The 12,406-nt window shown below is 41.4% G+C and overlaps 1 protein-coding gene across 1 annotated transcript in view; it reads left to right on the plus strand.

Annotated features, from left to right (window-relative positions):
* The window catches only part of PELI2 (pellino E3 ubiquitin protein ligase family member 2), a 196,397-nt gene extending 184,314 nt beyond the window's left edge, over positions 1-12,083 (plus strand). Inside the window, exons 5-6 of the mRNA XM_025392970.1 lie at positions 828-1,016; positions 7,145-12,083. Coding sequence (XP_025248755.1) covers positions 828-1,016; positions 7,145-7,711 — 756 coding nt within the window. The 3' untranslated portion in view covers positions 7,712-12,083. The remainder of the gene's footprint in view (positions 1-827; positions 1,017-7,144) is intronic.
* Positions 12,084-12,406: the final 323 nt, after the last annotated feature.

The following is a 12,406-nucleotide window of genomic DNA, read 5'->3' on the forward strand; positions in this document are numbered from 1 at the left end:
GGTGGCAGAAGCACTGTTTCCTCCTTGTCTCTTCTTAGAGCACAGACACCTTTCTCAGAAGCCTCCGAGAAGATATCCTGTGTCATCAGTCAGAGCCCAGTCATGTGCTGTGCCCACCTGTAAACCAGCCATTGGGAAGATGGCTGGGAGTGTCATGTTGGATTAATCAGGATTCCCCCCACCAGCCCCAGCCATGTGAACAGTAGCTGAGCTCTGTCACCAAGAAAGCTGAAGGGAAGAGCTGTGGCACAAGCACCCAAGAGTGTCTGTCCTATCATCATGTCAAGCTACATGTGCCATCTACCTTTGAGAATTTAAACACTGATTGTTGTGTAAACATAATGACCCTGACTTGTTGGCTTAACATTTTTTGAATTTTCTAGCTTTAATAGAAAGTCTGTCTTTATGGCTGTCCTTTGTTCTCTATCCTGATAGTGAGTACATAGAAAGCCCTTTTAGATATCAGGATAAGGGCATGGCACAAGTATAACTGGAAAGAGAAAACACACCAGATTCCTGGAATCTCATGGGGTTGTGGGGAGGGTAAAAAGAATCTTAGAGGGAGAAGTCCAGGCATCCATTTTTTGCAAATTCTTGAGAACTATAATATGTGTCCAGTGATAAGTCATTCATCCATTCAACACTTCTTTTATAGTGTGGAAATAATTGTGTATTTTATCCTTGTGATTATTAGCTTTAAATAGAAAATGAAAATGCATCACCCTCCTCCCCTCTGCCTCTACACAATGTATTAAAGAAATTCCAGAATCCTTTCCATTTCAGCATCATCTTAACCTACTTTTTCTGTTCTGCCATGTGCTCTCCAGGAAAAGGCAGCAAAGTGGAAAAACCCTGATGGCCACATGGATGGGCTTACTACTAATGGTGTCCTGGTGATGCATCCTCGAGGGGGTTTCACCGAGGAGTCCCAGCCTGGGGTCTGGCGCGAGATCTCTGTCTGTGGAGATGTGTACACCTTGCGAGAAACCAGGTCGGCCCAGCAACGAGGAAAGCTGGTGAGTGCGCTTCACTCCGCAGGACGTACCAGACTACACAAGCCTAACTCCAAGGCTGTCGTTTTCCCTCCCCTGACGTTTGGAACCTTTGTGCAGGTCCAAGCGCCATGTACCATAACTCAGCAGAAGCAGAATTCCACAAGCCCCTGAAAGCAGGAGGCAAATGGCCTTATCTCCTTCAGTGGTTCAACTTTTGGGGAGTAAATTGTGTTTTGCTCCTTACCACCTGAAGAATATTATCTTTTATTGTATACCTCACCACAAAAATCTGTTTAAATTCACTTTAAGAAGAATAAACTTACTTTTAGTGTAAAACTTTATTGATTTGGAAAACATTTGAGCAGTCCAAAAACAATTAGTAAAAATTATGAATTAAGGAATTATTTACTAGACTTTCTGGAACTAAAAAATAAGTCAGCTGGTTTTCCCCTTGAATTCCTATATATTAAGGCAGAATTCTCTATACTGTCCACCAAAATCATAGTTAGAACTTTTTACTTGAGATGATTTATATATTGCATTGACCTGGCATGTTAATATTTTCCTATAAATATCACCACTTATACCCGTGCCCTAAAGCAGTTTTTTTAAACCCATTCTTTCTTGGAGAATAATTATAATACCTTAAATGTGTAGCTCTGGGTTTCTGATCTTGCCATAGCCATGTAGCACAGCCACTGATTTTTAGTAAACTCTCCATTCCTGTACTTTTGCTTAATTTGCTATTTAGAAGCTAGAACGAGAGAGAACAAATGTCTTTTTCTAGAAGCTAGAAGAGAAGTTCTTCAAAACTCCCACAGAATAAAATGTATGCAGAATAGAGGATTTGACCTAGCACTTGTTAGAAAGATCATCATCAAAAATGTCTAAGATGGAAAAAGAAGCTGGGGGCTGTTTCGCTAACCCCATTTGCTGTTCTCTACTGGATGTTTGGGTTTAGGGAATAGTTATTTTTATTTCTATTTTACACCGTTTTTCAGCTACAGGCACAGCTTATGCGTCTTACAGTGCATTATGGCTGAATAAAAGAAGCATTTTCTAAAAAAAAAAAAAAAAAAGCAAATTCAATAAATTTTGTATAAATGTTTTCAAGAAATTGTAAACAAAGAAGGAAATGTGAAAGCAGTTTTTCTAAATAATCTTTTGTTTCTGATTACTGGATAGTTTTATATAAAACTGACCTAGATTGACCAAACTGGTTATTCATCATTATAACAGCAAGAGTAAGAAGTCAGTAAATGGTTGCTGGGTGCAGGCTCTGTGTTAACATTTCTGACATTAGCTCACTTCATCTGCACAGCAGCCCTCTTAGGGAAGTAGAGTCATCCCCATTTCATGGATGAGGAAGATGTGGCATAAAATTAAAGGTTGTCCAGTGTCACAGAGTTAGAAGGTGGCAGCCGGTGAGATTCAAACTCAGGTCTCCCTGATGGAGAGCCTGGACACCTAATACTACTCACTCAGTACCATGTTGTGGGGAGCCGGGGATGGTTTACACCTGAGCATTTGCCTCCCTGGGTGAGTATAAAGCATACACTAGAGTCCGTGGGGAGCGCCTTTGTCCAGGAGGGCATATCACAGGATGAGTTTCTCGTCCACTCTGGTTATTGTGTAGCGACTCTTCTTAGGCTGCTACATGTGCCGGAGAATTTTACAGTGTGACTGAAAAGAAAGAACTCCAAAAATGGCTTGTATTAATGGGTTGTATTAAATATACAGGCTATTTTTGAAGTTAGTCCCTATAAGAGACACTTAAAACTATGTAAAATTGTGCCATCCCGTTTGATAGCATCTGATTAACCTGACCAGTTACAAAGGCTTCCATCAGCCTCACCTTGGGCTTATGGTACACTGAATGGATAATCCTTCCTGCAATCTCCTCTTGTTAACCTCTGGAGAACATTTTTTTTGTCTGTCTTCGAGGAAAGTTTACTGACTCTTTGAGCTTCTGTTTTAATTCATGACTCATTGGTCCTGTACATGTTGCTGGTAGCATTCAATATAAATTATGTTTATCTGGAGATTAGATTTTGGGGACAGTCTCTGGCAGTACTTGTCATTTGCAGTCTAATACAGAAATTTGGGAAATAAAGTGAGCTGCTAAAAGTCTAAAATATTTGTTAAAACAGTAGTAGTCACATTGTGGAGCTAGTGCTGGTGGAAGATTATGTATTCTTGTCATACTCAGCATTTGATGTGAATCAATATACTAATGTATGTGTAACCAGAAATCACCATTGTTTTTCATTATTACAGCAAATGATGGAACCTCAGAAAGATACACTAATCAACAAAATTAATTAAATGTGGGGGAAATGTCTTTTCAGGCCTTTAAACCCTGAATAAATAGGTGAATGGAATTTGAATTGTGCCCTACTTTTTTAGCTAGTTAATGATAACATATGGTAACATTTAAAATATTAGTCTAGGGGGCCCTTGAGTATTTAATTAAATTATATGTGAAATATTTTATTAAACTAAACTGGCTTTGTATAAAATTAAGTAAATTCAGTTAAGTTGATTGCATACCTAATTTTAGGTGAAATTATAAAAATAACCATAGAGTAACTATGTTCAGGCTCTAGCAGGTGCTTTACATTAATTGTCTTTCCAGTGTTGCTTAAAATAACCCGTGAAGTCAGTGTTGTTAATTGTGTCCATCTATAGATGAGGAAACCTGGGCTTTACAAGGTTAAGTCACTTGCTAATAAGAAGTGGTGGATGGGGGTTGACTTCACTACCCTGTGCTTAGATAGTTGCTATGTAGGGGCCATTAGTTGCCATGGTAGAGGCCAAATGTCTCTTGCTCCCATAGTACTGTCAATTCCTGTGCCTGCTCATAGCTTTTCTTTTGTGGTAGAATTTAAAAAATAAAATCTGAGTTCATGCCTACTAATGATTGCTAAATCAGACCACCAGGTTCCAGTCCTGGTTTCACCACTTAGTTCTGTGGTCTTGAATCGATGATTTAACCTCTCTGTGCCTGGCTTCCACATCTCCTAAATTGGAATAATAATAGTACATGTCTAATAGGATTGTTGTGAGAACTAAATAAGTACAGTAGCTGGAAAGGATTGGAACAGTGCTGGACACAGTAATGCCCCATAACTGGCTGGTTGTTATTACTAAGTAGGGGTTGCAAACTGGGGATATGGCAGAAAACACCAAGTCCACGCTCTGCCCTCGAATTGCATGGTCTGGAGGAGGCCACAGACCAGGCAGCAGATCAGCAGATACGGTGTGATGAGTACAGTCATGAGAAGGCACCAAAGGTACTTTCCCTCTGCAGGACACCTACCCCAGATGTGGGAGTCAAGGGTATGTGGAAAGTAAAAGGCCATACCCCCCAGATTTATGATAAGACTTTATTGTTTACCAAGAAGTGCCCTGCAGGAGGAAAAGGGGGTTGTTCCACAGCCAAAGGCTAGGCCACCACCACACCTCAGCTTCTTACCACATCAGTGTGATCCTTTAGACACAGTTTTATCCTGCAATGAGGCCTCCCCTGAGAATTGCCTGTGTTCAGCAAGGGCAGGAGCCTCATGACACCAGTTAGGGGAGAGGAGAACATGGGATGCTCGGTTTCGTGGTGGGGCGGGGAAGGAGCATCAGCAAACTTCAGGCTGTTTGAAAGGAGTCACAGTGTGTATCCTATACAGTATTAAGATTTATCATTTTCTTGGGACCTTAACTTTTTCTAACAACTAATACTTGGGAAGGGCTGATTTCCTCATGACAAGGAAAATGTCCAGGGCAAAGTGACATCCAGGTGAGACCTGGATAAAAAGTAGGAGTTTGCCAGCCCAGGGCTCAGCTGGAGCAGGGTGTGCTGGGGTGGAGTATTCTAGGCAGAGGTTGCTCTTGCACCTGCCTGTGGGCAGTCTGAGGTAGTGCGTTCATGGACTCTAGGTCCTTGCAGCTCATCGCAGGGCAGTCCTGGTTTCCAGTTAGGAAGAGAAGAGCTACAGCAGGAGAAGTCGAGTGACTGCATTGGGAGTGACCTTTTAAGTGTGTTAAGAAGCTTGGGCTGTACCCCAAGGGCAGCAGAGAGCCGCAAAGTTCTTTGGACCAAAGATTAACAAAATTTCTAGTGCTTCCCATACCTCTCTCTTTCCCTTACATGGTTCTTTTCCTCCACCCCAGCCCCTGGCTCTGTCCTCAGTCCTCACTGGGACCCTGCCTGGGCAGTGGCATCCATTCCCACAGCTTCACCTAGGTGCTGGTAATATCCTAGATATGTTTCTGCGAGCCTGATCTGTCTCCCACGCTGCATCACACGTGCCTTGTATGCATTACCACCACCGATACTCTGCACACTCCTCACATTCAGCACACCCAGAACTGAACTGGCCTGGCTTTTGCTGTTGAACTTATTTAGTTCTCACAACAATCCTATAAGACATGTATTAGCATTATTCCAGTAAAATGGATGTGGAAGCCAGGCCCAGAGAGGTTGGTCATTGACTCAAGACCACAGAGCTCCTCAGTGGTGAAATCAGGATTTGCTCTCATCTGCCATTTCTCCTGTGTTTCTCTGTCTGTGGAAAGTCCTGTTCTACCCAGACAACCAGGCACGTAACAGGCTCTTGCTCAGATCAAGAGCTGAGTGCCATCGAGTCTAATTTCTTTCTCTCTACTCCCTGTGCCTCTGTCTCTTGCCACTGAGACTGTCTTTGTTGAGGTGTACTCATCCTCTCTACCCAGAGAGAGCACAAGGTGCCTCCTTCACCGCTCATCTTCTACCCCTCCAACCCACCCTCCAAAGTTCCAGAAGTGACCTTTTTGAAAGGCAAACCGGTTCTTGTGTAGTTACCTAAACCCCCCACCAACTCCCTCTGGGCATGGACACCAGCCTCCCTCTCTCTCCCGCCTGGGTCTCTCGCCCCACCCACCCAGTGCCCTGAACTGCGTCCATCCTGGTTCAGCCTGGCTGCACAGCCTCGTCGAACTCCCTGTTGCTCCCTCGGCGCATATGCCATTTGGCCTCTCCTCCCTCTCCCTGCTGTGCCTTCCTACTATCCTCCCTACTGAGGCCTGACATCTTTCTCAAATCTCTGTTAAAGAAAAACCTTTTAGAAACCATTTCTGACCATCTGTCATCATCAGAGTAATAGTAGCAGGTATTTACATAGTGCTTACTGCATACCAGACAGTGTTCTCTAAGAACTCTTTGCATTTACGTATCGAACACAACCACCTTTTTTAACGTTTACACAAGGGGAAACTGAGGCCCGGGGAGCTTAAGTAATCTGCCCAGTGTCATACAGCTAATAAGTGGGAGAGCCAGCGTTCAAACCCAGAGTCCACACTCCTGGCTGCTATAGATTTGTGGCCTTGCACAACGCTTTACTGGCCTTCATGCACTCTGAGCTCTGGGCATGTCTGCCTTCCACTACTGAAGAGCAGGATGGGGAAGAGGTTTTATTGGCCTTTGGTAGCCCCAAGGCTTAGCATGCATCTGGCATGTGGAGGCAGTGGTCAGATTCTTGCTGACCATGCCTAGCTGCTGCTTGTCAGCTGTTAATCACTCTTGTAAACACTTAGTGCATAGTACAGGCCTCCTTCTAAAAATGAAGGCTCATGTTGAACTGTTCAGCTTCAAGCCTTACAAATGAACAAAGAAAGATAGATTCAAGGTGGAGGAAGCTAAGGGTCACCAGGAGTGCTTTGGACCCTGCTGTAATGACTACAGGCCCCCAGCAAGGTCTTCTGGATTGACTGTGGTCAAGATGAGGATGAGTCTCCACTGGATGAACTGGTAGGACATCTCTCGTCCTATGGGATCAGTGAGTCATTGTGTTACTGACTTAAGGAGTTAAAAAGAAAATCTTAGGAGATTTGTGAAGTTCATTAAAATAACCACTATAGTAATTGAACATGTAAAACTAGGTATACATACTGTGCTCAGGGCTTTGTATATAAGGCATATATGTATTATATCCAGTGATCAGATGAGGAAACTGAGGTTTGGGGAGGATAGGTTACTCCCCCAGTTCTGTTTTTGTGGGATAAATTGCCTCCCTGTGTTACCTTCAAAGATTTTTTTTTTCTTGTTTTGAGAGGAAAGAATCTTGGAGTGATTTGCTTGATTTTGCTTTTAAAAGGCATGTGTCTCAAACTTGTTGTAGGTGGAAAGTGAGACCAACGTCCTGCAGGACGGCTCCCTCATTGACCTGTGTGGGGCCACTCTCCTCTGGAGAACAGCAGATGGGCTTTTTCATACTCCAACTCAGAAGCACATAGAAGCCCTCCGGCAGGAGATTAACGCCGCCCGGCCGCAGTGTCCCGTGGGGCTCAACACTCTGGCCTTCCCCAGCATCAACAGGAAAGAGGTGGTGGAGGAGAAGCAGCCCTGGGCATATCTCAGTTGTGGCCATGTGCATGGGTACCACAACTGGGGCCATCGGAGTGACACGGAGGCCAACGAGAGGGAGTGTCCCATGTGCAGGACTGTGGGCCCCTATGTGCCTCTCTGGCTTGGCTGTGAGGCAGGATTTTATGTAGACGCAGGACCGCCAACTCATGCTTTCACTCCCTGTGGACACGTGTGCTCGGAGAAGTCTGCAAAATATTGGTCTCAGATCCCATTGCCTCATGGAACTCATGCATTTCACGCTGCTTGCCCTTTCTGTGCTACGCAGCTGGTTGGGGAGCAAAACTGCATCAAATTAATTTTCCAAGGTCCAATTGACTGACACCCTTGACAGCCATCTACGACTTTATTAACAGGTTACTGTGAAGATTTTGCCACTAACTCTAGATTTTACCTTTTTGTAATGCTGTTTATTAGGGGAGGGTGACGGGGCTGGAAATAAAGAGAGGGGACACACAGTGATGAAACATGGCAGGAGTGTAACAGATACCAGTGGTGTGTTGCATGCCCAGAACAGCAGCATCGTCATTGAAGTCTGCTTGATTAAACCATAATATCTTTGTAATAATTGGATTTAAAATGCCATGCTTCTATTTTTAACCTTGGGTTTTTAACCAAGTTTTGTTTTTGTTTTTGTTTTGTAATCTTGGACAAGACTTTAAATCATATTTTACAGATGTAGAAGAAAATGTATTCAAAAGTGTGGGCTCATGAAGTTCCCTTCAGTGCAGTGTGGTGTAGGTGTGACGCAAAGGGCACACAGTGTCTAGAAATACTTGATCGTGGCTCCAACCTGACCAGACAGCAGAGGGGCGGCTCTGTACAGTGTGACTGGTGGACAGATGGCCTTAGACACAGGTGGTTTTGAAATCTGGGGCTTCTTTCTGATTTATTTTTCTGACTTGTTGGGGGAGAGAATATTCATATCTCGTGGGCTTTTTTTATTTAACTTCAGTGGAATTTACTTTAGATACTCATTCATCAAATACATGGCACTTCACAGACAATTTTCCGTAACTTTTTAGCCTGTCTTTTGTTATTTCTGCCTAATATGATTTGCCCCTGATACTCATCTTGCACGGCCAGAACTGTTCGGTTGATTACAATACATCAGCTCTTAAAAACTCACTAACTGAGGATAATTACAGTAGTAGACATGGTCTGGGTGCTATACTACCATGTTTGTTTGCTGACTGAATTAAGATTTAAGAATGATTAAAAATAAGCTTTTACTTTTTAAAACCACTTGGGGTTTCATAAAGCTTGTGGGGTTTTTTTGTGGTTTCTTTTTCCCTTTGTTAAGAAAGCCAAATTCTGTGAGTCTGAAAGCAAACCAATCACAATGATACAGGCATTTTTGCGCACTCCCTTTTTGCCATCTGTCACCTTCCCTTGCAGCTTAAGGAGCCCAATAAGTTTTGGAAATGTTTGCAAATCAAACTAAATTTAAGTGGGATCATTAGATATACACAACACCAAGTGGTACGTCTGCAGAGATAATTCAAAATTCCTGATTTTGAGAGAACAAATGAGTGTTTGCTGAGGATTAATTAAATCAGAATTTCATATGAGCTCCACCATTCCTGTTACTTTCATTTCATTTTGGTTAATAATTCTTGGATGCTTGGCACCAGTCGTATCACTGCTCCCAGAAGGCAAAGATCCTTTAGGACATGAGACTAGTAGAAGCTGGCTGAGATAAAATAAAACCCTGCCACATGGAGTAAGTATTTATTTAAACTAATGTTCTCTTAATTTGACCATTGCAGATTTGGGTGACTTTTTTTAACCTTTGTACATATACGTAATTTATATGATTCTAATGTACTATATCCATACTTGAATTGGTTTTTTCGTATTTTGCCTATTTTCAGCCATTCTAACCTATTTGAGTACCCTTTTCCTTAAAGTGATATGATATATTACTCTTGATTGCTGCTGCTTAATTTGACATAATATGTTTAAAGTTCAGCCTCTCAGTTTTAATATAGCTTTATTTTTCATGGAGATCGTTGTTTAGGATGAGACATTTTTGGTTTTGGTTTTTTTGGATAAATTTTAAGTGATGTGAAAATCTGACAACAGTCCTCTTATGGATAGCTTGCTCTATTCTGTATAGCTTACTCTACCTGCAGATAGGAAATGAAAGAAAAAATGGACTTGCCTAGAATAATATATTTAATGCCTTTTGATTTAGCCAGAGCCTCTGATGATTAGCTTTCGCTGATAGAGTTTGTCTTTTCAGCCTATAATTCTTTGGGCCCCAAAGAATGATAAAGGAGGCACTCTTTCTCTTTTCTTGCTGTACGCCGAGAAAGTGGTTGAAGGATTCTTGATGCCCTAAAACCATCTTGTAAGCTAAATGGTCTTGCATCCAGAAAGGCCAGATTTTACCTACCAAGGAAAAAGATATTTTTCCAGAGAGTTAGGTATATCATAATTTTCCATTTCAAGTCCTGTTTATGAATCTAGTCATTCTGCAACGTGACATATCCCCCAAGTTGGACACATCCCATAGTTGGGCATATGTCTAACTAAAAGTTTCTGACTTTTAGTAAATTCAGCTTAAATGTAAGTTGAAATTTGGGTAATAATTTCCAAGCTCTTGGAAGGGGTAACAGTGAACCGCCCTCCATGGGCTCCACATCTTTTCCTTTGGCTTCCAAAGTGAGGTCCCGCCCACCCTGCCTAAGGAACTGCAGAGAGGTGGCAAGTCAGCAAAAAGGACATCAGGCTGTTCTTGGCCACTTGTAGGAAGATCCCTTTATAATTTTGACTAAGGAGATTCTTTTTTCACAGTTGAGTTAGTTTTTGAGAATAAAGAACTCTATAGCTCACCAAGGTAGAGAAATACAGTTCAGAAAAGTAATTTCTCCAAGGTCACTTCTTTTTTTATGTCTTGCTTGCCATCACTTTAAAGGACTAGCCCCACTCCCTCATGTGCATACACAAGGAAATTGCAGACCAATTAGTTGTTTTGGCCTGACTCTAATGCCTTTTGCAAGTAGCTTTCCAGAAGTAAAAGCCCCAGTGATGTATTCCCATAGAAATATTTTTCAGTTGTTTATGTTGTTTACTACAAAAAAAAAATGATTCAGAGTGGATGGAGTACAACTCTGAGTATTTTTCTAGTCCGGAATTTTTTATTAATAATCGGTGCTGCCGGGTCATGCATGCTGCAACTCTCAACATTTCCCTTATTTGGTTCAGCTTTTAGCAAAAAGGGCTACAGTTTACCCTGCAGAGTAAGTATTAAGGTTTCTGGATTTTTTTCCCCCAACTGTGGCCCGAAAGAATTAAAATCTGTTAATATAAATAGAGAGCATATTTATCATTCCTCGATAGTTAATTATAGACTTTGGTACCTTTGTGCCTCAGGGAAGCCACGTGATATAACTGGTTATAGAATTTCAGGGTTAGGGTTTAAAGAAAGGAGAAAGCCATTGGAAAAATGATGGGCTCCATTAAGGAGACTAATGAATCTGGATGCAGAAATATGCCAGAAACTGGCATAAACATGATTATAGTAGAATTTATTTTCCAGTACCAATAGGGAAATTATTTTAAGTTATTACATATACTGTATTGGGAAAGTTGAGGAGAACTGTTTTCTTCATAAAGCTTCAATGTCTTTTTTTTTTCCGTGGAAAAACTCAAACCTCTGTTATTTGGGAGCTCCGTATTGTGTGGGCGCTTATGAGAGTTTTCTGCTTAATTGAAGTGTAATGTGGGTTATGGAATCGTTACCCGCAGTTCTATGGTTTTGTTCCACTTCTTTTCTTTTTTAAAGTCATTCTATTCTTTGGATGTGCTTGAAAGGGTGTGTGATTACACCACTGTTAATGCTGGGTAAAAACTATCTTCTTGCAGCCTTGCCTCATAACAGTAGAATTTCTGATAGACAAACCACAGGACTTTGATTTTAAGCCAAATCCAGCTCCATCCCTTTACTGTCCATCTTTGCGGCTTAGGGTATGATGCTCCTCCTTCTGTGTGGCCAGTGAGACAACCTCAGCACCTTTTTAAAAGAATCTAAGCATCACTGAAGTAGTAACGCAAAAAAAGATTCAGTATTTTCTTTTTAGTAAAACTTACATCCTTTCAAATAAGTTTTTGCCCTCATGAAGAATCCCTAGAGGAAGATAAGGAAAATAAGTATTTTCCAGTTTTACTTGACAGTTTCTAAACATGTTTCTAAACAAATAAAAATAAACTCAATGAAAGATGTTTCTTTTTAGCTGAGATGACAGATTGCTTCTCTGTATTAAATAGTCTAGACGTTAAGGGGATGGTCACATTTACCATGTATTGTGTTATGAGCAGTTAAATTCTATGAATATATTTGTAAAATTGTTGTTTTATATTTCATGTCAAATTGAAAAGCTTATTTCTTCACTATTGTACCTGTGGAAATACAAGCCATTTTACAGGAAAAAAATCTTCAAAAACTATTAAATGGATATCAGTCTGTTTGTGAGCCATTGTCTTCAGATTCTGTGGTTGTCACTGAGTTCATCAGGACATTTAGTAGAAAGTTGATACGAGTAGAATTGATTTTTTTCACTTCTCTAACTTCCAAGGTAATCTCAAACTGTTGAGTTTATTAATTGTTTTATATTCTGCACAATACATATTTAAACCTGGATTATGAAAATCCCCTACGTTTTTTAATTAAAGAAATATCCTTGGTGCCTGTATTACTATTTCTTGTGACATTACATCACTGTCAAATAAATTTAACTTCCAGGGGAATTTAACCTGACTTGTAGAATTAAAAGTTCCAGCTTCTCCGGAGGCTGAGGCAGGAGAATCACTTGAACCCGGGAGGCGGATGTTGCAGTGAGCCAGGATTGCGCCACTGTACTCCAGCCTGGTGACAGAGCGAGATTCATCTCAAAAAAAAAAAAAAAAAAAACAATAGCCGAGTGTGGTGACGGGCACCTGTAATCCCAGCTACTCAGGGGGCTGAGGCAGGAGAATGGCTTGAACCTGGGAGGTGGAGGCTGCAGTGAGTTGA

This window comes from Theropithecus gelada, chromosome 7b (genome assembly GCF_003255815.1).
Source record: "Theropithecus gelada isolate Dixy chromosome 7b, Tgel_1.0, whole genome shotgun sequence".
Taxonomy (NCBI): domain Eukaryota; kingdom Metazoa; phylum Chordata; class Mammalia; order Primates; family Cercopithecidae; genus Theropithecus; species Theropithecus gelada.